This window comes from Nansenia antarctica (assembly GCF_963989245.1).
Source record: "Nansenia antarctica genome assembly, chromosome: 9".
NCBI lineage: Eukaryota > Metazoa > Chordata > Actinopteri > Argentiniformes > Microstomatidae > Nansenia > Nansenia antarctica.
The window spans coordinates 926,548-943,978 of NC_137679.1; the positions used below are offsets into that span (position 1 = coordinate 926,548).

At 49.4% G+C, this 17,431-nt stretch overlaps 1 protein-coding gene across 1 annotated transcript in view; it reads left to right on the top strand.

Moving 5' to 3' along the window:
- The window catches only part of lrrk2 (leucine-rich repeat kinase 2), a gene marked incomplete at its 5' end in the record, with an annotated part of 90,561 nt that overhangs the window by 41,825 nt on the left and 31,305 nt on the right, over positions 1-17,431 (top strand). Inside the window, 14 exons of the mRNA XM_080539132.1 lie at positions 990-1,266; positions 2,385-2,597; positions 2,916-3,013; positions 3,152-3,224; positions 3,611-3,840; positions 6,075-6,325; positions 8,323-8,471; positions 12,617-12,710; positions 13,276-13,462; positions 14,160-14,341; positions 14,912-15,048; positions 15,091-15,329; positions 16,185-16,403; positions 16,924-17,125. Of these exons, the coding sequence (XP_080395258.1) occupies positions 990-1,266; positions 2,385-2,597; positions 2,916-3,013; positions 3,152-3,224; positions 3,611-3,840; positions 6,075-6,325; positions 8,323-8,471; positions 12,617-12,710; positions 13,276-13,462; positions 14,160-14,341; positions 14,912-15,048; positions 15,091-15,329; positions 16,185-16,403; positions 16,924-17,125 (2,551 nt within the window). The remainder of the gene's footprint in view (positions 1-989; positions 1,267-2,384; positions 2,598-2,915; positions 3,014-3,151; positions 3,225-3,610; positions 3,841-6,074; positions 6,326-8,322; positions 8,472-12,616; positions 12,711-13,275; positions 13,463-14,159; positions 14,342-14,911; positions 15,049-15,090; positions 15,330-16,184; positions 16,404-16,923; positions 17,126-17,431) is intronic.

Below are 17,431 nucleotides of genomic sequence, written 5' to 3' on the forward strand. Positions count from 1 at the left end.
GAGGCTGTGTCTCAGGGGGTAGAGGCTGTGTCTCAGGAGGTAGAGGCTGTGTCTCAGGAGGTAGAGGCTGTGTCTCAGGAGGTAGAGGCTGTGTCTCAGGAGGTAGAGGTTGTGTCTCAGGAGGGAGAGGCTGTGTCTCAGGAGGTAGAGGTTGTGTCTCAGGAGGGAGAGGCTGTGTCTCAGGAGGTAGAGGCTGTGTCTCAGGAGGTAGAGGCTGTGTCTCAGGAGATAGAGGCTGTGTCTCAGGAGGTAGAGGCTGTGTCTCAGGAGGTAGAGGCTGGTGGAGGTAGAGGCTGTGTCTCAGGAGGTAGAGGCTGTGTCTCAGGAGGTAGAGGCTGTGTCTCAGGAGGTAGAGGCTATGTCTCAGGAGGTAGAGGCTGTGTCTCAGGAGGTAGAGACTGTGTCTCAGGAGGTAGAGGTTGTGTCTCAGGAGGTAGAGGCTGTGTCTCAGGAGGTAGAGGCTGTGTCTCAGGAGGTAGAGGTTGTGTCTCAGGAGGTAGAGGCTGTGTCTCAGGAGGTAGAGGCTGTGTCTCAGGAGGTAGAGGCTGTGTCTCAGGAGGTAGAGGCTGTGGCTCAGGAGGTAGAGGCTGTGTCTCAGGAGGTAGAGGCTGTGTCTCAGGAGGTAGAGGCTGTGTCTCAGGAGGTAGAGGCTGTGTCTCAGGAGGTAGAGACTGTGTCTCAGGAGGTAGAGGTTGTGTCTCAGGAGGTAGAGGCTGTGTCTCAGGAGGTAGAGGTTGTGTCTCAGGAGATAGAGGTTGTGTCTCAGGAGGTAGAGGCTGGTGGAGGTAGAGGCTGTGTCTCAGGAGGTAGAGGCTGTGTCTCAGGAGGTAGAGCCGTCTAATGATCGCATGGTCGGGCAGATAGGTGGTTCGAGTCCCGGCTGGCCACATGTCAAAGTGTCCTTGGGCAAGACACTGAACCCCAAATTGCTTGTGTCTGTCTGTGTCTGTCTGTGTCTGTGTGTGCGCGTGTGTGTGTGTGTTCCCCAGGTGTGTGAGGCGGGGGGCCCCCTGGAGCTGGTGGAGCTCCTGCTGAGCCGGGGTGTCCACGAGCAGCACCTCCGCAGCGCCCTGGGGGCCAGCGTGCGGCGGGGGGGGGCAGCGGCGCCCGGGGTGATCCTGCTGCTGGGCCGTCTGGGCCTGGACCACGCCAACAACGCCCTCTGTCTGGGGGGGTTCAGGCTGGGCAGGCTGGAGGCCGCCTGGCTCCTCCCCCTGCTGACCAATCAGCACAGCAGGGGGGCCGGCCTACGCTCCAACAACAACAGTGAGTGACTGTCTCTCTCTCCCTCCCTCTCTCTCTTCCTCTCTCTCTTCCTCGCTCTCTCTCTCTCCCTCCCTCTCTCTCTCTCTCTCTCTCTCCCTGTTTCATTTCCCTTCCTCCTTCCCTCCCTCCCTCTCTCTAATTTTAATTTTTAATAATTTTGCCATTTAGCAGACGGTTTTATCCAAAGCAACTTACAATTACGAATTACAGGGACATTCCCCCTGGAGTAACTGAGGGCTAAGTGCCTTACCCAAGGGCACACTAGTAGTGGTGTGGCTTCAGGCGGGATTTGAACTCACAACCTTCCGATCCCAAGTCCAACTCACTATCCACTAGACCACCACTACCCCAGTGTAGTGGGGTACAGTCTCTCTCTCTCTCTCTCTCTCTCTCTCTCTCTCTCTCTCTCTCTCTCTCTCTCTCTCTCTCTCTCTCCACCAGAGCGTGGGTTTAACGACTTTCTTTGTGGCTGTAGTGGATTTAATTTCATTACATTTTTTTTACATGTTTGGCATTTAGCAGACGCCTTATTCCAAAGCGACTTACAATCGATACATTTGACTAAGCAAGTGAATCATCAGTCCACCAGTCGTAGCAGGAAGAGTAATCCAGCTCAGGCCCGGGGCCATTGGCAGAAAGAAAAACCTTCTTCTATCACCTTCTTCTAAACCTAGACTTTTTTTAAATTTAAATTTAAATACAAAAATAAATAATATTTAGACACTGGAGAAACTGAGAAACAAAATATACAAAATATACGTTTTTAGGGGACACAGTAAAGGGGAAAAGCGGGTGTCTCAGGAGACGCAGTGCTGGGGGGTACTAGGCCTTTTATTAAGCAGAGTTACATGAGCTCAGAGAGAAGATAGCAGCGTCCAAAATCCCCCTCCTGTGAGAGGGACACACACTTATAGAAGACTCCTCCCTGATGAGGTCACTACTCCTGCCTAACCAATCATCATCATCTGCGCCACAGTTATTGGCACAATATTGGCCTTCCTTAGTGCTTGATTTCCCAGAATGTAGAGAGACAGACTCTCAGCATAGTTGATATAAAACTACAACATGACGATGTATTTTTAACAGTAATTTAACCGTCTTTACCTGTCTCTCTGCAGGTAAAGGTGTGCGTCTGGCCAGGTATGTGCGGTCCTTCCAGAGGAACAGGACCACCCCCCCCGGCCCTCCAACCCCCCGGCCGCTATCTGACCTCTGCCTGACCTCCGGCTACCTGTCGGACGAGAGCGACGACGCCAGCTTCCTGTCCCATGACGCCAGCTTCCTGTCCCTGGAGGACAGCCTCGTCTTCAACGACCACATGGAGAGTGACGGTGAGACTTCTGACTGGTTATTAATAACACGGTTATTACAATATTACAAGGTAATAACTGGCTTATTACAACAATATTACAAGGTAATAACTGGTTTATTACAAGGTAATAACAAGGTAATAACTGGTTTATTACAAGGTAATAACAAGGTAATAACTGGTTTACTACAAGGTAATAACAAGGTAATAACTGGTTTATTACAAGGTAATAACTGGTTTCTTACAAGGTAATAACTGGTTTATTACACACTATTACAAGGTAATAAGAGGTTCCTTGGGTAAAAAGTTTGCTTATCGCCGCCTCTCTTTATCTGTACAGGAAGTGATTCCCTCTCGTCTGGGCTCAAGTCTCCTGATTGGTCAGAGGAGCGGAGGGCGGGGAGGAAGCAGGGGCGTCGCCGGAACGCCAACTCAGAGGTGCAACATCCTTCCAACCAATCAGAGCGCTGCTCTTTCTTTGGAGTCTTTCCTGTTCAGTACATTCACGTGAATTCAAACAAAGTTCAAACTATCTCTTCTTTTGGTCTGTTTGTCTTTCTGTCTCTCTGTCCCCAGGGAGGACAGGCGGAGGTTGACCTCAGTGAACCCCGGCAGAGGAGATACGGCAGGACGGTCTCTAACCAGAAAGGTGTGTTGAGTCATGACACTATACAGGTGCTTCATGACACTATACAGCTGCTTCATAACACTATACAGGTGATTCAGGTGCCACGAAGCTGCTTTAACACTTAATCAGCCATGAGAGGTCATAGATTTGCCTGTGAGTAAAAAAATATGTTACATCTTTGCACTCGATCAAATTTCAGGACCCTCCTTTCATGGCTTGTCCTAGATATGTGCGTTCTACCACCCCAGTATCCTTACATTTTCTAAATCACATCAGGATAAGCTAGTATGAAGCTGTTTTGCAGTTTTTCTGTGTAGGAGGCAGGAGGCTAATTTACAAGCCTGATCATTACATCAGACATGAGGACCAAAGCATTAGAATGTGTCACAAACGTGTCCCCCCTCCAGGTGTGGCCTCTCCAGTGCTGGGGTGGTCCGGGGACAGAGGGGACGGCTCCACCCCCCTGGGGACAGGGGGGTACAGGGAGAGGATCCGTCTACTGGATCTGTCAGGGAACGAGCTGGACTGTCTGTCCTGCCTGCTGGACCTGGGCTCCGTCACGCAGCAGCTGAGGCACCTGTATCGTCTGGACCTCAGCCAGAACAGCCTGGCGCACTTCCCCTCCGCGCTGTGTGAGGTAACGTCTTTATACAACAACCCATATGTGAGGTAACGTCTTTATACAACAACCCATATGTGAGGTAACGTCTTTATACAACAACCCATATGTGAGGTAACGTCTTTATACAACAACCCATATGTGAGGTAACGTCTTTATACAACAACCCATATGTGAGGTAACGTCTTTATACAACAACCCATATGTGAGGTAACGTCTTTATACAACAACCCATATGTGAGGTAACGGTCTTTATACAACAACCCATATGTGAGGTAATGTTTACTGGTAAATCCAGTAAAAGAAAATATTTCCGATGGGACAGATCAAGTTGGATTCATCTGTTTGCTTTGGGGGCTAAGGGTGTGTTCTCACTAGAACATTTGCTTCACTTGGAATCGGAGTTTAGGATAACATTTGTTTGCTCTGCGTCGTTTGGAGCTGTGAGAACGCGCATTCGAAGTCGCTCCCGGAGCAAACAACCGACGCATGCTCTGCTTGAAAAGGGTGGTTTCGCTCCGGTTAGAAACGACGCATCCGTCACTTTGCTTCGCTTCGCGTTTGGTGAGAACGCTGCCCGAGGCTGTCCATAGGAAAACAACAGCGCATGTGTGTTGATCTGCAATTCTAAATGTTTCTGACCAATCAACTACCACGTCTGTTGCTTCGATTGCGTATGTTACTTCGTTTACATGAAGGGCTGTGAGAACGCAAATCAGAGAAATAATTTATGCAACAATGTTGCGAACTCATCCACTTGCTCCGGGTCCTGATTCAGACTTTCATGTGAGAACATGACCGAATAATCAAGGCCATGTTCAACCTGGATTTAGACACTACAGGTGCCTGACCCACCTGACCAGTCAGACAATTATCTAAAACAACCCATATTAGATAATTGTGTTTGTCGAGCCATCTTTTTAATATTGCCTTTAAATTACAAAATTATTAAATGATGATTATATTATGATTAAAGCACTTTGAGCTGCAACGTTTGCAGGAAATGTGCTCTACAAACTACAGCTGGGCTAATAGTTGTGGTAGGCAAACAGCATTACGGAAGTTCAGATTCAAGTATCAGGCTGCAAACATCAGACTGGTGTTGTTGTCCTAACCCCCACCAGGGGGAGCCACCACAGCTGTGCAAACATCAGACTAGTGTTGTTGTCCTAACCACCACAGTATCAGGCTGCAAACATCAGACTGGTGTTGTTGTCCTGACAACCACAGCTACACAGACACAGAAAGAACATGTAGACTCAGATGTCGATGTGCTTGTTTATAAAGCTCTCACTGGCACAGCACCAGAATATGTTCAGACCTTTTGCTAGCATATCAGCCCAATAGAGCTCTCAGGTCTTCTGCTAGCATATCAGCCCAATAGAGCTCTCAGGTCTTCTGCTAGCATATCAGCCCAATAGAGCTCTCAGGTCTTCTGCTAGCATATCAGCCCAATAGAGCTCTCAGGTCTTCTGCTAGCATATCAGCCCAATAGAGCTCTCAGGTCTTCTGCTAGCATATCAGCCCAATAGAGCTCTCAGGTCTTCTGCTAGCATATCAGCCCAATAGAGCTCTCAGGTCTTCTGCTAGCATATCAGCCCAATAGAGCTCCCAGGTCTTCTGACGCTGGTTTTCTCTGTGTACCACATGTACAAATGAAGAGATTTGGTGAGGCTGCATTCTCATTTTATGCCCCCAGATTGTGTCTCACTGCCAGTTTACATTAGGGATGCAACCTCAGCACATATGTTTAAGTCAAGACTAAAAACCCATCTTTTTAATATTGCCTTTAAATGACTAAATCATTCAACTATGATTATAGAATGATAGGGGCACTTTGAGCTGCAATGTTTGCAGGAAAAGCGCTATACAAATGAATGAATGAATGAATGAATGAATGAATGGTCTTTATTGTTAAATAAAGTTATTATTATTATTATTATTATTAGGGATGCAACCTCGGCACATATGTTCAAGTCAAGACTAGGGTTAGGACTAATAATTAAGACTAATATTAATGTATACATTAATAATGACTAAATAATTAAATGATGATTAGATAATGATTGGAGCACTTTGAGCTGCAATGTTTGCAGGAAAAGCGCTATACAAATAAAGTTATTATTATTATTATTACTATTATTATTACTATTATTATTATTACTATTATTATTATTATTATTATTGTTATTATCATTATCATTGTTATTGTTATTGTTATTATTATGTTTTTTTTTCTTTTTCATCCTCAGAGCTTGGGGAGTCTGACCCGCCTGGATCTCCAAGGCAACCAGCTGTTTTCCCTCCCGGGCGAACTCCTGGCCCTGCCCTGCCTGAGCACGCTCAACGTGTCCCGCAACTGCGTGGGCCCGCTCCTGACCCTCGACCCCGCCGCCACCTGCCCGTCGCTACGGCAACTCAACCTGTCCTTCAACCGCATCAGTACCTTCCCCTACCAGCTGGGCGGCGCCATGGAGCAGCTGGAGGAGCTGTCCCTGGAGGGGTACGCTGGGAAACAGAGTTGTTTTTAGTCCTGTCGTGGTTGATGTATGGAAATGGTAAAGGGAGGGAGGGAGGGAGGGGGAGGGAGGGAGAGAGGGAGGGAAAGAGAGAGGGTGGTAGGGAGAGAGAGAGGGGGGGAGGGAGGTATGGAGAGAGGGAGGGAGAGAGAGAGGGTGGGAGGGGGAGGGAGGTATGGAGAGAGGGAGGGAGGGAGAGAGGGGGAGGGAGGTATGGAGAGAGGGAGGGAGGGAGAGAGGGGGAGGGGGAGAGGGGGAGGGAGGTATGGAGAGGGGGAGGGGGAGAGGGGGAGGGAGGTATGGAGAGAGGGAGGGAGGGAGAGAGGGGGGGAGGGGGAGAGAGGGAGGGAGGTATGGAGAGAGGGAGGGGGAGAGGGGGAGGGAGGTATGGAGAGAGGGAGGGAGGGAGAGGGGGAGGGAGGTATGGAGAGAGGGAGAGAGGGAGGGGGAGAGGGGGAGGGAGGTATGGAGAGAGGGAGAGAATGTCAGTCTTCACCTCTGGAGGAGCTGTCTCCGGAGGGGTACCCTGGGAAATGGAGTTGTTTTGTTTGAATCCTGTTTGTGTTTGGTTGACTTATGGAAACTATACAGCAGACGAGGGAGGGAGAGAGAGAGAGAGGGAGGGAGGGAGGGAGGGAGGGAGGGAGAGAGATTTAGTTGATGTTTTGGTATGGTAACATATTGCGATAGTGGCATCATCTTAACTGCGTCTCCTGAGACATCTACTACCCCCCAGCACTGCGTCTCCTGAGACATCTACTACCCCCCAGTACTGTGTCTCCTGAGACATCTACTACCCCCCAGCACTGTGTCTCCTGAGACATCTACTACCCCCCAGCACTGTGTCTCCTGAGACATCTACTACCCCCCAGCACTGTGTCTCCTGAGACATCTACTACCCCCCAGCACTGTGTCTCCTGAGACATCTACTACCCCCCAGCACTGCGTCTCCTGAGACATCTACTACCCCCCAGCACTGTGTCTCCTGAGACATCTACTACCCCCCAGCACTGTGTCTCCTGAGACATCTACTACCCCCCAGCACTGTGTCTCCTGAGACATCTACTACCCCCCAGCACTGTGTCTCCTGAGACATCTACTACCCCCCAGCACTGTGTCTCCTGAGACATCTACTACCCCCCAGCACTGTGTCTCCTGAGACATCTACTACCCCCCAGCACTGTGTCTCCTGAGACATCTACTACCCCCCAGCACTGTGTCTCCTGAGACATCTACTACCCCCCAGCACTGTGTCTCCTGAGACATCTACTACCCCCCAGCACTGCGTCTCCTGAGACACCGACTACCCCCCAGCACTGTGTCTCCTGAGACATCTACTACCCCCAGCACTGTGTCTCCTGAGACATCTACTACCCCCCCAGCACTGTGTCTCCTGAGACATCTACTACCCCCCAGCACTGCGTCTCCTGAAGACACCCGCTTTTCCCCTCTACTGTGTCCCCTAAGACTTCTATTGCCCCCTTGTCCTGTTTCTCTGTCTCTCCAGTGTCTATATAAAAAACAAAAAAGGCTAGGTTTAGAAGATGGTGATAGAAGAAGGTTTTTCTTTCTATCAATGGCCCCGGGCCAGAGCTAGATTACTCTTCCTGCTACGACTGGTGGATTGATGATTCACTTAGTCAAATGTATTGATTGTAAGTCGCTTTGGAATAAGGCGTCTGCTAAATGCCAAAAATGTAAATGTAAATGTATCATAATGACACACGTCATAGCAGTTTACACACCAGTCAGAATTATGAAGTCAAATTGCTTACCATGCTAATGCTAATGGCTGCATCTGAACCGTGACTAAAAAACACTTGAGGTGCGTTCGTAAATTCGCTCCGGAGCGCACGCTGGGCCCGACGTCATAAAGGGACCAAGTCACTTGATTGGCCGAGAGGCATTCCATGAGTGCTGATCACAGTTCCAGAGCGGATTTACGAACGCAGCCTGTGTCTGCTCCCTTATTGTGTTTCAGGAACAGACTGAGTGAGCTGTGCCTCCCTCTGTGTCTGCCTGAGCTGAGGCAGCTGGACGTGAGTAAGAACATCCTGGAGAACATCTCCCCTGACTTCATGTGTGGCTGCCCCAGGCTGGAGACCTTCAGCTCCTCCAACAACAAGCTCAGTACGTACCTCTATCATCTACTGTTAACTAACAACAAGCTCAGTACGTACCTCTATCATCTACTGTTAACTAACTACAAGCTCAGTACGTACCTCTATCATCTACTGTTAACTAACTACAAGCTCAGTACGTACCTCTATCATCTACTGTTAACTAACTACAAGCTCAGTACGTACCTCTATCATCTACTGTTAACTAACTACAAGCTCAGTACGTACCTCTATCATCTACTGTTAACTAACTACAAGCTCAGTACGTACCTCTATCATCTACTGTTAACTAACAACAAGCTCAGTACGTACCTCTATCATCTACTGTTAACTAACAACAAGCTCAGTACGTACCTCTATCATCTACTGTTAACTAACTACAAGCTCAGTACGTACCTCTATCATCTACTGTTAACTAACTACAAGCTCAGTACGTACCTCTATCATCTACTGTTAACTAACTACAAGCTCAGTACGTACCTCTATCATCTACTGTTAACTAACTACAAGCTCAGTACGTACCTCTATCATCTACTGTTAACTAACTACAAGCTCAGTACGTACCTCTATCATCTACTGTTAACTAACAACAAGCTCAGTACGTACCTCTATCATCTACTGTTAACTAACTACAAGCTCAGTACGTACCTCTATCATCTACTGTTAACTAACTACAAGCTCAGTACGTACCTCTATCATCTACTGTTAACTAACTACAAGCTCAGTACGTACCTCTATCATCTACTGTTAACTAACTACAAGCTCAGTACGTACCTCTATCATCTACTGTTAACTAACTACAAGCTCAGTACGTACCTCTATCATCTACTGTTAACTAACTACAAGCTCAGTACGTACCTCTATCATCTACTGTTAACTAACTACAAGCTCAGTACGTACCTCTATCATCTACTGTTAACTAACTACAAGCTCAGTACGTACCTCTATCATCTACTGTTAACTAACAACAAGCTCAGTACGTACCTCTATCATCTACTGTTAACTAACTACAAGCTCAGTACGTACCTCTATCATCTACTGTTAACTAACTACAAGCTCAGTACGTACCTCTATCATCTACTGTTAACTAACTACAAGCTCAGTACGTACCTCTATCATCTACCGTTAACTAACTACAAGCTCAGTACGTACCTCTATCATCTACTGTTAACTAACTACAAGCTCAGTACGTACCTCTATCATCTACTGTTAACTAACTACAAGCTCAGTACGTACCTCTATCATCTACTGTTAACTAACTACAAGCTCAGTACGTACCCTGTCTCTGCTGTGGTAGCTTGATCACATATACAATAATACTACTACCACCAGGGGCTATTCCATCAACGTCACTAAAGGAAAATACAGGCTTATTTTTGCGAGATTTATCAAAATAACCCTGGATTGTTTTGATCAATATCACAAGACAGAATAAGCCTGGATTTTCCCCTATCCAGGGTTCCCGCGCTGGTCTTAAAAAGCCTTAAAGTCTAAAATCCAGCAATCCAATTTCTAAGGCCTAAAAAGGCCACACATTTCAGTTATTCGGTCTAAAACTGAGGTGCTAGGTCTTAAAAATGAGATCCTGCAAGGAAATCATTCCGACCACGTCTATTTACGCGGAAATTAATCAAGCTGGAACCCAAAAAAATGCCAATTTGCTTCCTTTTTTGTCTGTGTGGCAGTGAAATCCCTAATTTCATCACCTCGAGGATGACAAAAAGCTATCGGTGTCGCGACCAGTTCTAAAATGATATCCAAAGAGATCTAAAAAAGGTCTAAAAAGGTCTTACGTTTGACTTGTCTCCTTGTTCCATTCAGCCTCTGAGGTTATGGTGAACGGTTTTTCCGACACACACTCCTTATAATATACTCACCTACGGCATCTGCAACTGGTTCTCCAGCTGCACAACCGCGGAGAGAAATGCGCTACAGAGAGTCGTGAGAACAGCCCAGAAGATCACCGGCGCCCCCCTCCCCTCTCTGGAAGAGCTGTACAACACACGCTGTCTCAGGAAGGCCTCCAAGATCTCCAGAGACCCAACCCACCCTGGGTACGAACACTTTGCCCGGCTGCCCTCGAAAAGGCGGTACAGGACCATGGCCGCAAGGACAAACAGACTGAAGCACAGCTTCTACCCCAGGGCCATCCAGGCCCTGAACACAGCAAAGACCTAGGTTCTGGGCCCTGGACAGTCTGGACGGATTGATGGCAGCTGCTGGATTGAAAAAAATAAAAATAAAGTGTAATGCTGAGGCACAATATGTACATTTCAAGCCTGCAAACTGCGACACTTTAAATGAATGTGCAATAACACTATGTGCAATATGACAACCCTAGTCGTCTATCTGTACAGTATAGTATAGTGGATAGTGTACATAGCCTTTATTTATGTTAACCTGCTCCTTTCCCTTCTTGTTTTTTTTCTTTTTTTTTTCTTTCCTAGCACCAGGGGAGCCACCCCTCCTAAATTTCGTTGTTTGGTACCTGTACTATAGCAATGACAAATAAAGACCATTCCATTCCATTCCATTCCATGTGCCACACCCCTCTCTTCTCACACCAGCCTAAGATCCCCGCTATGACTTTCATCAACACACACATCACCATAACTTCTTTTTTATTGTCTGTATGTTCATCATGTCAATCTTGTTTGTCTTCTATGTCACTATTTGTTGTTATAATGCATTTAAACATTTAAAAAAAGAATGAAGAACAGTGAGTTCCGACCAAGTAATTTGATTGGACAAGAGGCATTCCATGAGTGCTGATATACAGTATAACAGCACTGGGACTTTTAACTATATGTATCACTCCGCCACACAGGTGTTCTATTAAATGACCGTTAATACAAAGTAGCCAGCCTGCGGATGTTTGTGTTCAGGTTACTAGGCAACAGCCCAGCTGAAGTTCAGTTGCGGAACTATTTTTGGTTGAAATATAAAAAATAAATGATTAAATAAACAAACAAATCATAATCTGTTGTCGCTTATTACTGTTAACTAATAAATGGCGCTGTAGAACTGTTGTATAAAAGCAATATCACACTCGATTGTCTTCCTACTCGACCTGCGGCCTCGTACCAACGACCCAATCACAGCCGTGCTGATATTGAATGAATGAATGAATGAATGAATGAATGAATGAATGGTCTTTATTGTCATTTATATAGTACAGGTACCATACAACGAAATTTGGGAGGGGGGGCTCCCCTGGTGCTAGGAAAAAAACTAAAAACAAGAAGGGAAAAGAGCTGGTTTACATAAATAAAGGCTATGTACACTATCCACTATACTATACTATACAAATAAAACACTGTGCTGTACTCTATGCTATGCTATACCTATTCTAACATTTCCTATCTCTGAACCTTATGTGCCCGAGGGTTGTCATATTGCACATAGTGTTATTGCACATTCATTTAAAGTGTCGCAGTTTGCAGGTTTGAAATGTTCACAGTTGTGTTTCAGTATTGCACTTGATTTCAATCTAGTAGCTGCCATCAAATTGTCTAGATTGTCCAGGGCCTAGAACCTAGGTCTTTGCTGTGTTCAGGGCCTGAATGGCCCTGGGGTAGAAGCTGAGCTTCAGTCTGTTTGTCCTTGCGAACATGGTCCTGAACCGCCTGTCCGAGGGCAGCCGAGCAAAGTGTTCGGTTCCCAGGGTGGGATGGGTCTCTGGAGATCTTGGAGGCCTTCCTGAGGCAGCGTGTATTGTACAGCTCTTCCAGAGAGGGGAGGGGGGTGCCGGTGATCTTCTGGGCCGATCTCACGACTCTCTGTAGCGCATTCCTCTCTGCGGCTGTGCAGCTGGAGAACCACGCGCAGATGCAGTAGGTGAGGATGCTCTCCACTGCGCAGCGGTAGAAGGTCACAAGCATCTCCTGTCCGATGTGGGTTTTCCTGAGGACTCTCAGGAAGTAGAGCCGCTGTTGTGCCTTCTTGATGATGGCTGCTGTGTTGGTCTTCCAGGACAGGTCATCCTGTATGTGCACCCCCAGGAATCGGAGGGTTGAGACTCTCTCCACGCTCCCTCCATCGACGAGCAGGGGCTGGACCTCAGATTTTTTCCTCCGGACCTATTCAGTATAACAGCACTCCCTCTCGTGTGATATTGCTTAATTTACCCATGCTGCTTCTCTCTCTCTCTCTCAGGTTCTCTCTCTCACCTGCCCTCCAAGATCACAACGCTGAAACTCTCCAACAACAGCTTCACCTACGTTCCTGAGGCCGTACTCCATCTGCCAAGGTAGGTGTGAGGGTTTGATGAAGGCGCAAACATCGTCACTAAGAGGCTTAGTGAGGGAGGGCGCAGGAGGTAGAGGCTGTGGCGCAGGAGGTAGAGTCGGCGTCTAATGATCGCAAGGTTGGCAGATCGGCGGTTCGAGCCCCGACTGGCCACACGTCGAAGTGTCCTTGGGCAAGACACTTAACCCGCAATTGCTCCCAATGAGCGGGCCGGTACCTTGCATGGTAGCTTGCCGCCATTGGTGTGTGAATGTGTGTGTGAATGGGTGAATGAGAGGCCGTTGTAAAGCTTTGGAATAAGGCATAGCTATATAAGTCAGTCTGTTTACTAAGAAATCAGATGTTTACATCGTTACCATACTGGGAGCTCAGTCATCAGATATGTTTACAAGCTTGTAGGCAGTTTTTGAGAAGGCAGATGTTTTTGTTTTTCTTCTTTAACACTAGAACAGCCGTGCCTTTTGTACCTTCTATAAGAGCCGCCTCAGGGGTCAAATGACCATAGTCTTTACAATGACCCCTCATGGCTGTTCTATTAAGAACCTTCTTTCCCGTGTCCTCCCCAGTCTGCGGTCGTTGGACATGAGGACCAACACCATCGCAGTGCTGCCGGGCCCTGGGGTCTGGGCCTCCGTCAACCTGCAGGAGCTGATGTTCGGACAGAACCGCATCTCTGCGCTGGACCTGAGCGGACCCGTCTATAAGTGGGCCAGGCTAGAGAAGCTGCACCTGGGGGACAACAAGCTCACAGAGGTAAGTTCACTTCTTTCTTTCCTGTTTCATTCCACTTTATTCCACATAACTGTATTTACATATGGACTTGAATGTTTAGATTTGTGTGTCTGGATTGTTTGAGTTAATACCAAAGAAGTCTGGTGCCAACCAAATGTCACTTGAATAGGCTCATTGGAAATACATTTACTGGACAACATGTTGATGTGTTCAATAGTTATTTCCCCCGCTGTATATTTAGGTAACGACTCTGTCCACAGAGCACATTATAATTAGACTGAGGGCATTTCAGGAAGTAAAACCTCGTTCTGTGGTGTTGATGGCCTGTTGAAGCGTGTTTCAGACCTCAGTGCTGAAGCGTGTTCCTGTTTCCAGGGTTCCCGTGCTGGTCTTAAAAAGGCCTAAAAAAGGCCTAAAAAAGAGCTTGAATTTCAGTTATTATAAAAATGAGGTGCTAGAGTCTTAAAAATGAGATCCTGCAAGGAAATCAGTCCGACCACGTCTATTTACACGGAAATGAATCAATCTGGAACCCCAAAAAATGCCAATTCGCTTCCTTTTTTGTCTGTGTGGCAGTGAAATCCCTCATTTCATCACCCCGAGGATGACAAGAAGCTATCATACGCCGTCCCGAATAGGTCTAAAACTATATCCAAAGAGGTCTTAAAAAAGGTCTTAAAAGGTCTCAAATGTGACTTGTAGGAACCCTGTGTCTCAGATCCCTCCCCAGATCGGGCTGCTGGAGGAGCTGACCTCCCTGGACGTGAGCAGGAACGCCGGGCTGCGCTGCTTCCCAGACGAGATGGGTCGGCTGGGCCGGCTGTGGGACCTGCCTCTGGACGGGCTCCGGCTGCACCTGGACCTCAAGCTCATCGGCACCAAGACCAAAGACATCGTCAGGTGAACGTCTCCATATGACAGTGAAGGATACTGTAAAGCCTTAGTGACTCCATATGGTGGCCTGGGGTGGTCCAGTGGTCTAGCACCATGGCCTGGGGTGGTCCAGTGGTCTAGCACCATGGCCTGGGGTGGTCCAGTGGTCTAGCACCATGGTCTGGGGTGGTCCAGTGTTCTACCACCATGGCCTGGGGTGGTCCAGTGGTCTAGCACCATGGCCTGGGGTGGTCCAGTGGTCTAGCACCATGGCCTGGGGTGGTCCAGTGGTCTAGCACCGCGGTCTACAGTACACACATTATGCCCATGTCGGCATGGGTTAGAATCCGGCCCATGCCCTGCTGACATGCCCTCTCTCTCTCTCTCTCTCTCTCTCCCTTCTTCTCCTTACTTTCCTGTCTGTCTTCACTGTATCTGTCCAATAAAATGAAAAATATGAGTAGGACTGCCCCACTCAGAAAAAATAACTTTCCAAATGTCCAATTTTCTCTTACTGGATTTTAAATTCTCAATTTTCCATTTCCCCTCCCCCTCCCCCTCCCCCCCCCCTCCCCCTCCCCCTCCCCCTCCCTCCAGGTTCCTGCAGCAGCGCCTGAAGAAGGCCGTGCCGTACCGCCGCATGAAGCTGATCGTGGTGGGGAACGCCGGCAGCGGGAAGACGGAGCTGATCCGCCAGCTGATGAAGGCCAAGCGGGCCCCGGGTCAGGGCCAGGGTCAGGGCCAGGGCCAGGGTCAGGGCCAGGGCCAGGGCCAGGGTCAGGGCCCGGGCCAGGCGGACCGGCCCAGTGTGGGCATCGAGGTGAAGGACTGGGCCGTCCGGGACCGGGACAAGAAGAACATGGTGCTGAACGTCTGGGACTTCTCAGGGGGGGAGGAGTTCAGCGGCTCCCACCCCCACTTCCTCACCCCCCGGGCCCTCTACCTGGTGGTGTATGACATCAGCAAGGGGGCCGCCCAGGTCGACGCCCTCAAACCCTGGCTCTTCAACATCAAGGTGAGTCCTGGTAGAAACACGCCATACGCGTGTGTTTATTGCATCAGCTAATCATTCCAAGAGTAAAAACAAAACACGGTGCAGCAGCTTTCAGTCACGCTGCTGCATGCTCCTGGAACAAACTCCCTGAAGAAATCAAACAGGCCCAAACCCTTAAAATATTTAAATCTAAGCTAAAAACCTTCATGTTTTGCAGCAGTTATGATTAAACACAAACACTTCTATCAATGTCTTTTATCCATGAACTATTGTCTTATTAAATGTTTTATCTATTTACTCCTTATATTTGCTTTTATTCATTATCATTTTTATTTTCTTACTATGCTCCTCTAGCTGTATTTTTAAATAATGTATCTAAAGCATTACAACTTTGAATTGCCTCTGTTGTATGAAATGTGCTGTACTAATAAACTTGCCTTGCCTTCTTCCTCCTCTTCCTTCCCCTCCTCCTCCTTCTCCCCCTCCTCCTCCCCCTCCTCCTCCCCCCTCCTCCTCCTCCTCCTCCTCCTCCTCCTCCCCCTCCTCCTCCTCCTCCTCCTCCCCCTCCTCCTCCTCCTCCTTCTTCCCCTCCTCCTCCTCCTCCTCCTCCCCCCTCCTCCCCCTCCTCCTCCTCCTCCTCCCCCTCCTCCTCCTCCTTCCCCTCCTCCTCCTCCTCCTTCCCCTCCTCCTCTTCCTCCTCCTCCTACTCCTCCCCCCCTCCTCCCCCCCTCCCTCCTCCTCCTCCCCCTCCTCCTCCTCCTCCTCCTCCTCCCCCTCCTCCTCCTCCTCCTCCTCCTCCTCCCCCTCCTCCTCCTCCTCTTCCTCCTCCTCCCCCTCCTCCTCCTCCTCCTCCTCCTCCTCCCCCTCCTCCTCTAGGCCGTAGCCCCCCTGTCCCCGGTCATCCTGGTGGGCACCCACAGGGACGTGAGCGAGGAGCGCCACCTGCAGGCGTGCGTGTGTAAGATCAGGGAGGAGCTCGTGAACCACCAGGGCTTCCCTGCCGTCAGGGACTACCACATGGTCGCCGTGGGCGACGACTCCGACACGGTCGCCAAGCTACGCAAGGCCATCAGCAGGGAGGTGGCCGGCTTCAAGGTAACCACGGCAACGTGGGAGGGAGGGGGCTGACCGGATCTGGAGGACACTGCTAATAGTGTCCTGTCTTATTAGTCACATGTGTCCTGTACTGTTATACCAAAGAAGAGAGCAGCGTTGTAAATGGTTGTCTTCTGTTTAACTAGCGTCATGTCGTGAGGGTTGCTTGTACTGAACCTCACAAGGAGCTTTGTGACCCAGGCCCAACCCCTATGAGGACCACAAAAAAAAGAAACGGGAGTGCATTCCTCTCACCTGTTGTGCCTCTCTCTCTCTCTCCCCCCCTCTCTCTCCCTCTCTCTCTCCCTCGCTCTCTCTCTCTCTCCCTCGCTCTCTCTCTCTCTCCCTCCCCCCCTCCCTCCCCCCCTCCCTCCCCCCTCTCCCTCTCTCTCTCCCTCCCTCCCCACCTCTCTCCCCCCCCCCCTCTTTCTCTCTCTCCCTCCCTCCCTCCCCCCACCTCCCTATCCCTCTCTCTCTCTCCCCCTCCCCCCCCTCTCCCTCCCCCCCTCTCCCCCCCCAGATCCAGGGCCAGCCGGTGATGGGTCAGCTGGTGCCCGACAGCTACGTGGAGCTGGAGAGGCGTGTGGTCCAGCAGAGGGGGCGGGTCAGCGCCGACTTCCCCGTGCTCAGGCACCGGGCCCTGCTGCAGCTGGTCCAGGACAGCCAGCTGCCCCTGGAGGAGGCGGAGCTGCCCCACGCCGTGTACTTCCTCAGTGAAGCTGGTTGGTGTGGAGGGGGGGGGGGGGGTGGGTGTGTCTTTCTGTCTCTGACCGCCAAGGAACCGTTCCCGTTCCCGTTCCCGTTCCCGTTCCCGTTCCCGTTCCCGTTCCCGTTCCCGTTCCCGTTCCCGTTCCCGTTCTCGTTCTCGTTCGCGCCAAACAACTTTTCAGGCTCCGAATCAAAATAGTTTTCAGCCGGAACGCGCCGGCCGGTTCCAGACTTGGTTGGCGAACCAGAACGGTTCCTTGGCGGTGTGAAAGCTGTGTGTGTGTGTGTGTGTGTGTGTGTGTGTGTGTGTGTCTGTGTGT